The 13,226-nt window shown below is 38.3% G+C and overlaps 1 protein-coding gene across 2 annotated transcripts in view; it reads right to left on the minus strand.

Moving 5' to 3' along the window:
* Positions 1–13,226, minus strand: part of cpt1ab (carnitine palmitoyltransferase 1Ab (liver)) — an 83,380-nt gene that overhangs the window by 16,980 nt on the left and 53,174 nt on the right. The window contains exon 9 of one of the 2 annotated variants that reach the window (XM_014123865.3): positions 11,742–11,826. In XM_014123865.3, coding sequence (XP_013979340.1) covers positions 11,742–11,826 — 85 coding nt within the window. Of the gene's footprint in view, positions 1–11,741; positions 11,827–12,526; positions 12,615–13,226 lie in introns of both variants that reach the window. The other variant, XM_014123864.3, reaches the window with a different exon arrangement.

Raw genomic sequence — 13,226 nt, forward strand, 5'->3', positions numbered from 1 at the left:
TTTTCAATTATGGTGATCAATGACTGACCACAAATAATATTTTGTGACATTTCTTCTTTTATCATATTTTTGTCAAATTTTGGGAATTTCATTTCTTCAGGAGTTTCCTCTGTTCATCTCTACAGAGCCGCACACAAACATTCACTGTGTTATACATTACATTATATTACACTATATTTACTAATTAAATATTATACAGAATTGCAACATCTAGACTATGAGCATGCAGATTTCTTCTAAAGCATGATTGGTTTGTTAATTAAGCACTCCAAACGAGTTAGAGGGATATCTTCATCAGTCCATCAACTAAAACAACTCAGAAAGTTAGTTCATGCAACATACATTGATAGATTACTTATGCCGGATATTAGGTTTGTTTCTTAAGGTGGGTCATATATCATTTATAAATGTATCTCCCATTAAAAACTGGGTTTGAAATGTTCTTTTACAATCTTCATATCTGAATTAATTTACTGTGATTTCCTCTGGAAAAGAGTGTCTGCTATTTGACTACAATTGAAAGTGAATCATTACTGAGATTCATGGGGTGACAGAAGTTTGTCGTGTTCATTAGGCACCAAATGGAGGAAAAGGAATTGAAACAGGGAGCGACTACCTGGACTCATTTTCATTTTCTGTTGCAAAACATTTTTTTAAAGTTTTCCTTTGAGGGCATGATCCAAACAGAGACTAGGCCAGTGAGTGTGTTTTTTCCTTATTGGACTCTGAACATTTAGGGGGAAACCCAGTTTAGCTCATTTCCTTAAAGCTGTCCAATGTGACCTTAGCCTTTGATTATTTGTTCATCTCCAAGATGGCAAAGACTTAAAGAGATAGTTCACCCAAAATTACAATTGACATGAAACACAAAAATTGCTAATACAGGGCTCCAGACATTTTCCCCAGGTACCACAAATGTTTTCTGCCCATGATTTGGTGGCACTCACCAATAGAAAAGATTTGAGTCATCATCTTCTTCCATGATTGCAGAAAATACAGGATAATAGTGATGATAAAGATATTGTAGCAATGATCACATATTATTCTATAATATATATAATATAATATGCTCTATTATGCTGCCATAAATCTAAAGCCTTTACTAAAAGTATATTTGTATGTAAATGTTAACTTATTTTTGGTTTTCATTAAAGTAATTCACAACGCTTTATTAAGAAGTGTAACTGACTACTGAGATGGTGTTCAATAATAAACTTGTTACATCTAACATGTCCAAGCAGGAATGCATGATTGAAAATATTTTGATATGCAACCTAATCCAGTGATTGGCATGAATTTTGGGTTGCCAATGAGACCATTCTTGTTATATTTTGCTGACATAATCGGACTTCAGAATTTATCAATTTTTTTTGTTCAATAGAGAGGAATTTGCCTTCATCTTTATGTGCACTTATATAGGCTAGGGGTGTGAATGTTAAAGGAAATTGAATCCTTAACATTAACAAAAAATCCCTAACCAAAAAATCCCTAACTGTTTTATTTCCTCTTCAAAATTAAAATCACAGTGCAGTTATCACAAAACTAGCATTAACAGGTCCCATCATAAAGGGATTTTTTTTTTTAAAGAAATAGGCCTACCTGATGCAACAATGCTGTAATGTTAGTAAGAGGGGATATGAATCTTTCAAATGATTTCCCATAGATATAAAGCGCTCCGCACTTCATCGTAGTTAACATATACCAGCATATGGTGTGTATTCTTTTGCCCTGTGTTTGATTTGTGAGCTTAAACTTGATGGGCAGGCTTTTGTTAATCATGAAACAAAGTAGGCCCCTAGACTAATGAATACACAATTTGCCTTCATCCCCCCCAGTTTTTTGTTGTTGCAGATTTCATTCTAGAACGTGCCTAGGTTTAGGGGGGGCCTATTCTTAATGGCACACTATAACAGTTATCAAAAAGCATAAAATAGACAAGACGCATTTATTACTCCAAAACTGCAGCTTGTGGTTGGAACACATATTTCCCTAATTTAATCAACCATTTTGATTAAGCTGTCCTGAATTTCTAAGGGATGTAGCTTGTCTACAGTTTTGTTTGTGTATTCTATCACTTAGACTTTTTTATAGGCAATCATTTCAGCGCGAGGGTGTGTAGGGAGCGGTCGGAACGAAATTGAGTGAGAGATTTATAACAGAGAACGACATTGAGTGAGAGACGTGTAACGGAGGGAAAAGAGAATGTAGGGAGAAGAACTGATCACTTGGCTAGATACATTTTTTGTTACGAGTCGCTAATGCACTTAACAAATGGAAGCAACACCAGAGTCAACAGGAATTAACGGTTGTCTTCCGGACCAAATGTCACCTACCCGAAGCAGATTCCAGATGCCGCCTACTTTATGACTGCGGTAGCCCCCCAGCGGTCATACCACACAATAGGATTTGACGTGAAATTTGTATTTTCTTTTCTTATAATTTTAAAGGAAAACCAATGAAAAAATTGCTGTTTAAACATTAAGAAAATTGTTCTATTTGTGACATCCCTAATATAGGCCTAATTCAATTGCTGCCAATTCACCTGCTGAGAAAGTGGAAACTCAAAACACATTAGCTAGATCGCTAACTCTAAATATAAGACCTACTGCAAGTAACCATGTATTAATCTAACAGTAAATGTAATGTCGAAAAACATTTTCGCAATTAGGCCTAGTGCACTTGCAATGGTGATGCGCAATTTAGCGCACTCTGTATTTTAAAGCCATATCAGATATCTTGATTGTAAAACAGTGTGCTTTGAGCTCAATAATGATTATTGAGATGTTTTGATTGAGGTAACCAGGTTGAATGTCCAGCTCGCACCAGTGCAACTAAATGGATGCAGTCTGGAGCCCTGTAATATAGGGGATAGCATTAGCATTTGGAGACAACACCCAGATAAACAAAACCAAATGATCGATTGCTGTCTTACACGGCTTAAAGGATAAAGAAACCCATGTGTAATTAGTACGATCCCTTTAAGACTGAGGGTGCCAGACAAGGCTGTCCACTCACAGCTCTCCAATTTAATTTAATTCCAAGTTTGTAAAGTACAAGTACTAAACAATAACTAATCTATCAATCTACTTTCATTCACTTTCTCATAAGATAATTTGAAGTCAACATATGTAGCCTACAGTTTAAATAAAATTGGTGGGTGCTTATATTTGTCCTGTTACACATTTGTACAAGAGTGTAATGGAAATGTGTTTCTTGCACATCCCAACCTCTTACATATCCCAGACACCCGTGGAGAGTGGGGTCAAGGCCAGGGTCACCATTTTCCAGCTCTCTTGGTGCAATTGAGGTTAATTGCCTGCATTTATTTAGATTATTTAAATAACCTACATCATGTTATTTCAAGTTATCCATTTGGAGCTCAATATCACGATGTAAAATAACTAGGCAATTGAAGGCATCTAGGGTTTCATGTTAACTTTGATTGTGTTCAATGAAAATTATACTGTAGACCTTTCAAACGTTTTATGCAACATTACCGGCAAGTGCCTACTCTACCAAAGCGATTTAAAGTTGTTGAACAGGAGTGACGAGTGTGTTGATATAATGGTAATATTATAAAAATCACGCTTTTAACAACCTTCATAATTGGTAAAAAAAAAATGTTATGCATGCCAACATATTAGGCAAAATGATCGTGTCGGGTGAAAATGATATCAAATGTTTTGCCATTGCAACATTATACAATATGCACAGTCATATTCACTGTGGTTGTTGGAAGCATGCAATAGAGTTCACAGCTGGCTATGCCTCATCGCGATTGGTTATTCCCTATCATTATTTGCCCCTGAAAAATATGAACAAAGGCTCCAAAAACACCCAAATACGTCCTTTTAGAAACGCCATGTCTAGTGATGCAGTATGGTGATGCAAGTCTTTAGCTGTTCTATAACGGTCGGATAGCGCTAAACCCAATGCCGCTCATAGAAGAATAAAGGTAGGGCACATGAAATTGTGTCATTCTGAACTTCATCCGCAACGTTATATTCAATTTTGGTGCGACTCGAGCGATACCTCTCCATCCATTCTACAGGAAACAACCAAAATAAAGGAAGCACTTGAGTAAATAAAGGATACTAAGTATATTGTAAGCATGGGGTTCCACACAGGAAGTTCCAGACACTTATAGAATCTATACCAAGGTGCATTAAAGCAGTTCTGGCGGCTCGTGGTGGCCCAACACCCAATTACACAGTAGCGATGCATGGGTAAAAATCACCAGGGAAGCCAAGCCAGCAAAAAAAAGCCATATTACAACATATGTGTTGTGATGATTGCGTTGTTTCCTCTATAACCTCTTAGTTCATATGCATTGACACTGATATATAAACCTAAAACCGAGACAATAAGAAGACACAGTGACAGAATAAATTCAACCACGCCTTTGTTTCATCACAAAACCGGAGAACAACATCTGTCTGGTGAAGTCCACAAAATATATTGCATGTAACAAACAATAACATGACCTAATGTTTCCGACATTATCAAACTACCAAACAACTATTGATTTAGAACCACAGAGTTATTGTAAATTCGCAAAGAAAACAGGTGCTGCCTCCACTATTCCAACACCGTTTCAACTTAAACATTTCAACATAATTTAAATCACCTATGCATAGTCTAATACAGTGACAAATAAAATATACCAAAAACTATTTAGTCCAATCAACATAAGCTAAATATGATGTGGATGTCCGTGGTACTGATTTGTGTGTGTGTGTGTGTGTGTGTGTGTGTGTGTGTGTGTGTGTGTGTGTGTGTGTGTGTGTGTGTGTGTGTGTGTGCGTGCGTGTGTGTGTGTGCTCGAGCAAGCAAGTAAAAAAGAGACACGCCAATGTCACCCTCGTTCATATTGCCTAAACGGTCTATGACTTTGTCATACTGTACACGCTTTTACTGTTTGTTGGGTCCCACTTTAAATGACGTGCATTTTATAAATTATGAAGCCTTCATAAAGACTACATAAGTGTTACATATCATCTATAACCATATGGCATGCTTTATAAAGGGTTCAGAAATGAGGCATAACTGTGTGACATAACCACCAATGTCAAATGTGACATAAACCTGTGCTTTATAAAGTGTGGCATAAGCACCGCTTATGCGGCCTTTATTTGACATTGGGACATTGGGACATTTTTAAACCCAAATGCCACTTAAATATGAATACATATGGATCATTGTTAATGTTTCAACAATTATTTTTAATATATCATGAATGGTTATTGACACTTTTCTACTATTACCTGGAGTATTTTTATTTTGAACATTTCCAAAATTCCGTGACCCAGAATTACTTTTTTAGGGTTGTTGGCAAGACGCTGATCATGTAATGAGTTCGCAAATCAAACGCCCACTTGTGCTACCACTGGACAGCAAAAAACAAGTAAGTTATCCTTTTTTATTGTAATTTAAATGAGTTTGTAGTAGTCAAATGTTGAGTTAGATGACATATTGTAGCTACCGCAATCGTTATTTCAAATAATTTCAGTGACTTCACAGCAATTGCTTGCTAGCCAAAATTTGGCTCAGCTAAATACAAATTTGCCTAGATACAGCCACTTGTCAAAGTCACATCATGAGATTTGTAAATGAAAGAGGAATATAATAATACAAATTGAATGGAGTTTCCATCTTCCCATTTAGAGTTTCTGGCACAGCACAGACATGCCCTCATCCAGATGGTGTGACAAAGGCATTTCCTAACATACCTACTAACTTTCTTTGTTGTTACTTTTAAGGTTGGAACCAACATGCATTACCTCCAGCAGGAAGAGAGGCAAGAACCATTCGTCCACCAGCTCAGGGTCAAGCTACACTATTCACAGCCCTGTGTAATGTTCAATGTAATTGCATTGCTGGACTTTTTGAAAATTCATGTATTTGTATTGTTTAAAACATTTACAAATAAAAGGAAATGCATGGTTTAAACATTTGATTTTGCTGTAAGTGGCAAATCCCTAAGTGTTAATACATTTGTGTTTACATCATTAAGCCTTAATGTATGCGTTATAAATGACCAAAGGTGTCTGACGTTATAGTAAGTACAGCGTCATATGATACAAGGCATGTATGTATGTGTTATAAATGACCAAAGGGGTCTGACTTTATATCGCATGACGCTGTACATAATTTAGAGTCTTTATGGATGTGTTATGAATGGCCGAAGGTGTCTCACTTCAAACTAAATATTACAAGACATGACATAAAGTGTCAATAAATAGGTTATTAATGTTCTGCTGATTTATGAAGGTTCTCTCATGATCCACAGGTTAATGTAGGGTGTGAGAGGTATGATGGAAACCTTGCGTTTCTGTGTGTGTGTCTGAGACTACCGCACCAGGTATTCCTCTTCTGTTCCCATGCTGGAGACCAGGGCTTGATTACAACCTGTTACAATGGTGCCTTTCAGCGGGCGAGTGGATGAATGTGTAAAAGACCTGACTGGGCCCAGCACCATGCGGTATGGCTTATTTTTGTTGTGTACGTTTTTGTGTACTGAGGAACATGTAACTTGGTTCCAGATCAAACACATTTTCCATTTCTTTAGGTTGGGGGCTTTCATCAAGGTAAGTGTTTATTAACGTCATCCTCAGGCTATTAAGCAAGCATTGTGTCAAGAAGCAGTGCGGCTTGGCCGGGTCGTGTTTCAGAGGACGCACGGCTCTCGACCTTCGCCTCTCCCGAGTCCGTATGGGAGTTGCAGCGATGGGACAAGACTAACTACCAATTGGATGTCACGAAAAAGGGATACAAAAAAAACATTTTAAAAAAGTCATAATTATTGCTAAACCCTGCCCATTTCCACAATTTATCTTCTTAAATGTGATTTTAAACCCAACCCTAACTAATGAAGGCCAAGTTAACCTGTACCCCAACACATTGACTCTGTAGCGCCTCGCTACAGTTATTTTATTGATGCTCTTGGTCTACCCTCGTCTAACCTGTGCCCCCGCACATTGACTCTGTACCCCCTGTATATTCGCTCGCTACAGTTATTTTATTGTTGCTCCTCAATTATTTGTTATTTTTCTTCTTTATTTATATTTTATATATACATATATTTTTTTTACTTCAGTTTATTTTAGTAAATACTTTCTTAACCTCTTATGGCTAGGGGGCAGTATTTTCACGGCTGGATAAAAAACGATTTAATCTGGTTATTAATCCTACCCAGTAACTAGAATATGCATATACTTATTATATATGGATAGAAAACACCCTAAAGTTTCTAAAACTGTTTGAATGGTGTCTGTGAGTATAACAGAACTCAAATGGCAGGTCAAAACCTGAGAGATTCCTTTACTGGAAGTGGCCTGTCTGACCATTTCTGGAACTTCTTTGCCATCTCTATCTTTTACAAAGGATCTCGACTCTAACGTGACACTTCCTAAATCATCCATGGACGCTCAGAGCCCGGGAAAAACCTGAATGTCGTCATCCCAGCCCCAGGCTGAAACACATTATCGCCTTTCTCAAGTGGCCGATCAAGGGACTGTGGGCTTAGGCGCGTGACCTGGCCGCCCCCGTCTTTGTGATTTTTTCCTCTGTTTGCCGAAAAGGAGATTCCCGGTCGGAATATTATCGCTTTTCTACGAGAAAAATGGCATAAAAATTGATTTTAAACAGCGGTTGACATGCTTCGAAGTGCGGTAATGGAATATTTAGAATTTTTTTGTCACGAATTGCGCCATGCGCGCGACCCTTATTTACCATTTCGGATAGTGTCTGGGACGCACGAACAAAATGCCGCTATTCGGATATAACGATGGATTATTTTGGACCAAACCAACATTTGTTATTGAAGTGGCAGTCCTGGGAGTGCATTCTGACGAAGACAACAAAAGGTAATCAAACTTTTATAATAGTAAATCTGATATTGGTGAGTGCTAAACTTGCCCGGTGTCTAAATAGCTAGCCCGTGATGGCTGGGCTATGTACTTAGAATATTGCAAAATGTGCTTTCACCAAAAAGCTATTTTAAAATCGGACATATCGAGTGCATAGAGGAGTTCTGTATCTATAATTCTTAAAATAATTGTTATGCTTTTTGTGAACATTTATCGTGAGTAATTTAGTAAATTATTAGCAAATTCCTCCGGAAGTATGCTAGTTCTGAACGTCACATGCTAATGTAAAAAGCAGTTTTTTGATATAAATATGAACTTGATTGAACAAAACATGCATGTATTGTATAACATAATGTCCTAGGTGTGTCATCTGATGAAGATCATCAAAGGTTAGTGCTGCATTTAGCTGTCTTCTGGGTTTTTGTGACATTATATGCTAGCTTGAAAAATGGGTGTCTGATTATTTCTGGCTTGGTACTGTGCTGACATAATCTAATGTTTTGCTTTCGCTGTAAAGCCTTTTTGAAATCGGACAGTGTGGTTAGATAAAGGAGAGTCTTGTCTTTAAAATGCTGTGAAATAGTCATATGTTTGAAAAATTGAAGTTTTTTTATTTTTCAGGAATTTGTAATTCGCGCCACGCCTATCATTGGATATTGGAGCAGGTGTTCCGCTAGCGGAACGTCTAGATGTAAGAGGTTAACACTTATTTTTTTTAACTGCATTGTTGGTTAACCTCTTGACGGTCGCCTAGGATAGGCTAAAGTGATTTTTGAAAAAAAATCGTGCCCATTTTAAACGGCCTCCTACTCAAACTCAGAAGCTAGGATATGCATATAATTAATACTTGTGGATAGAAAACACCCTAAAGTTTCTAAAACTGTTTGAATGGTGTCTGTGAGTATAACAGAACTCATATGGCAGTCAAAACCCCGAGACAGATCGTAACAGGAAGTGGAATTCTGAATTGCGGACTCAACTTCATCACTTTGCCTATAAATCACACCGTGAGCTATGGTTCATTGAGCACTTCCTATTGCTTCCACTAGATGTTCCCAGTCTTTACAAAGTGGTTTGAGCCTTCTACTGTGAAAACTGACACAATGAGAGTCTGTGGAACGTGGTCACATGAGGAGGGCCATCACCATTATGACGCCGGCGCCCCTGGCTACCCTACCCTTTCGAAACGTTTTGAAAGACAATGCAACCGTCCCCCTTGAATGTTATTGGAGCTCTGGTTGAAAAAGGCCCTAAAGATTTATGTTATACAACGTTTGACATGTTTGAACCAACCTAAATAAATAAAAAATGCATTTTGTTGAAAGAGGAGTCCTGCGCACGACGGAACTTTTGGAGCAGCCTTCAGAACGCACTAACAAGAACAAGCTATTGGAACATAAAGGATTAACTTTTTCGAACGAAAATACATTTGTTGTGGACCTGGGATTCCTGGAAGTGCCTTCTGATGAAGATAATCAAAGGTAAGGGATTATTGACAATAGTATACAAGAGTAGATTTGATATGCGATTGTTCCAAGATGGCGCTGACCTGTAACGGTAGCCTATTTTTCTGAGTATCGCAAAGTATGATTACCCAGTCAAGTTATTTTTAAATCTGGCATTACAGGTGCTTTCAAGAGATATTCATCTATAAATCTTAGAATGACAATATTACATTTTAAAAATGTTTTCTAATAGTAATTTAGTAAATTGTAGCGCTGTTTCACCGGATGCATTTGAGGGAAAATAGTTAGTCAACGTCACGAGCCGATGTAAAATGCTGTTTTTATATATAAATATGAACTTCATCGAACAAAAGAATGCATGTATTGTGTAACATGATGTCCTAGGAGTGTCATCTGATGAAGATTGTCAAAGGTTAGTGCTGCATTTAGCTGTTTTTTGGTTATTTGTGATGCATGTGGTTGGTCGGAAAATGGCTAAGTGGCTACTTTTACGATATACTCCTCTAACATAATCAAATGTTTTGCTTTTGCTGTAAAGCCTTTTTGAAATCGGACAACGTGGTTCGATTCAGGAGAGGTGTATCTATAAAACGATATAACATAGTCCTATATTTGAAAAAATATATATATTACATTTCGTTATGCTAATGGCGATAGGATTTTTTGCTGGATGTCCGTCCAGAGGTTAAGGGCTTGTAAGTAAGCATTTCACTGTAAGGTCACTACACGTATTGTATTCGGCGCATGTAACAACATTTTTATTTGATTTGAACCTTCTGCGCACTTGGGCGGAAGTGTCTGGGAACGAGATTAAGTGTAATGTGACTAACATGACATCACTTTAGAGTGTACGCCATCCTTCAGCACAACATATTTCCCTTTATAAAGCACATGTTTATATAATATTCAACATATTGGGTTACATCACATTTGACATTGGTGATTGCCACACAGTTATGGCACATTTATGAACCCTTTATAAAGCATGACATATGATATAGATGCTTTGTAACACATCTATGTAGTGCTTATGAAGACATATTGTAAACTGTATGAAGCTTTTATAAGCTGAACTTAATTTAAAGCAGGCCCGTTTGTTATCTTAGGCTACTTGGCTAAAATTATTGGTCGCTAGCCTAACTTCCTTTCATTGGCAACGATGCGCCAGGCCAGCTAGTTAAATTAGCATTAGCCTACTACATCTAGTTACATTTTGAACTTCCATCCTTTCAGGCCAGGGGCACAATGTATGAATTTATGGTTGGATCAGAATCTCTGAATGAAGTAAAAAAATCTGGATCTCCATCCATGACTAATTTAGGAAAGGGACAATTTTAGTTAGCTTGCTAGCCACCAGAGAACAACGACACAACGAGATGCAACAATTCAAGTTTTCTGTCAATGATGTTTGGCTTCTGATGTGATTGGTATGAAATCCAAATTGGCTTCCATTGACACTTTTTTTTTTTATCAAGGGAGATGCTCACTGGCTTCCCTTGCATTCAATGCTATGTGCAGCAACAATGTCATACTCTTTTTGACCAGACAGCATCAGATAGATGGGCCACACATTCTGAGACAGAGGGGCGCTGTTTCGTTTGCTCGGATGCTTTTCTCCAGTGAGATACATTCAGCCTTATGAACCACAGAGACAAATTATTTTTTTAAATACACCCCACCGCTATTACGAGACTTTATTTTTGCAGTTACTTGTAGCAACAGGCTACACTGAGAACGGAACAGCTGGATAGAGTCACACAAAAGAGAATAACGTAGCGGGTAAAGTTCGGATTGACACAATTTCATGTGTACAACAAATCTAAAGATCTGCATCTCTATACTGAGAGCTTTTCTGTATAATTTGTATAATGTGGGTGTTTTTGGAGCCTTTGTTTATGTTTTTTCAGGGGCCCCTTACTACTCAATGAGGAAGTGATTTGCCGTTTGCGGTAAGTGAAATCACAAAAAAGGTGTCTGGACCCTTCTCCTTTAACAACATCCTAAAACTTACTCTGCGCTTGGGAGTTTTTTTTCCTTCTGAAAACATGTTTTAACAGGATTCCTATGATCTTTTCTGAGACGCTTTGTGGATATAGCCTCTGTACTGATTGATTACTATCATGATATCTATCAATGATAACTTTTCATTAGTGATGGCTACAGTTACCAATCAGAGTCCTAGCAGAGTGCAACGTGCAGGGCCAATTTTACCACCATAACTCACACACTGCTAGGAGGCTATTCACATGCACAGAATACTTCCCCATATAAATGAAAAGTAGCATGCAGCATTATTATTAATTACACATCCAATTAATCTAAATTAAAAGGTGCAAAAATGTGAGGAGTAGAAGTAAGAATAGAAGTAGTGTTGGGAGTGGGAGATGCAGCAACACTTAGACTCTACCTGTGTCTACACCTGGGACACGACTGGTGTTGAACATACGCTCGTATTGGGATGAGCACATGGGAATAGTGTTTAGGAGCATGAGCTGAAAAGCAAGAGGGGGAGAGTCAACAAACAGAGAGAGATGGCACTACCAAACTAAACGAAAACCCCACAGATAACAGAGGGACCTATGAGAGGAGGATGATGAGAAGGAGGGATGAAGATTGGGCTGATGAGCCAGACGAGAAGAGGAAGCAGGAAGGGTTTTGGAGGGCTGCTAGGCTTGAAGGCGTGAACGGGGAGTCTGGAAATCAGTGGCCCCACTATCTGTTTCACCAGCACAACCCAAAGGAGTTTGTTGTCAACCCTAACATATTCCCTAGTACCACTTCAAATCTGGAGTGTTCATGCGGGTGGGCTTAATTTGTTGCCAATGCTGAATTTAGAATTTAGTTCACCAGTATGGAAATTAGGCACTATTACATCACATCGCTCAAATGTGTATGGGCCTTCTGTCTGCTACAGTGACTTCAGGTCAAACAGTTTCAAATATAAGAGCCAATTAATGAGTGACACTTCATCATCATCTTTGAGAGGTGCCTATAACTGATTGACCTCGTCATCTTTGAGAGGAGCCAATAAGAAGTATTCCTTCTACTCAGGGAGGATGTGCTGGGTAAACACTGAGAACAGGGGACAGGGGTTTTGTGTCCTGCGCCTCTTGCCATGGCGACGGCAGGCTGTGGGTCACCACAGGAGTCAGATGGCAGAGGACAGAGCTGCAGTCAGTGCCCTCCTCTTACCTGTCTCCTGGCCGGGAATGCGGGTGGTGTTAAACATGCGCTCCCACTGGGCAGAGCACAGAGGAACCTTGTTCGCCAGCAAGTAAATCTAATGAAGCAGTATCCAACAGCGGGGAAGGAGGGACAGAACAGCAGAACAGAAACAAAACATTTACACGGTGTATTTGTGTGTGTGCATTCATATATATACGTAGATATACAGTATACACATATATAAAGTTGAAATCGGAAGTTTACATACACCTTAGCTAAATACATTTAAACTCAGTTTTTCACAATTCCTGACACTTAATACAAGTAAAAAATTCCCTGTCTTAAGTCAGTAAGGATCACCACTTTATTTTAAGAATGTGAAATGTCAGAATAATAGTAGAGAGAATGATTTATTTCAGCTTTTATTTTCTTTCATCACATTCTCAGTGGGTCAGAAGTTTGCATACAGTCAATTAGGATTTGGTAGCATTGCCTTTAATTGTTTAACTTGGGTCAAACATTTCCGGTAGCCTTCCACAAGCTTCCCACAATAAATTGGGTGAATTTTGGCCCATTCCTCCTGACTATGCTGGTGTAACTGAGTCAGGTTTGTAGGCCTCCTTGATCGCACACACTTTTTCAGTTCTGCCCACACATTTTCTATAGGATTGAGGTCAGGGCTTGTGATGGCCACTCCAATACCTTGACTTTGTTGTCCTTAAGCAAT

Source organism: Salmo salar, chromosome 10, assembly GCF_965601325.2.
Source record: "Salmo salar chromosome 10, fSalSal1, whole genome shotgun sequence".
Classification (NCBI taxonomy): domain Eukaryota; kingdom Metazoa; phylum Chordata; class Actinopteri; order Salmoniformes; family Salmonidae; genus Salmo; species Salmo salar.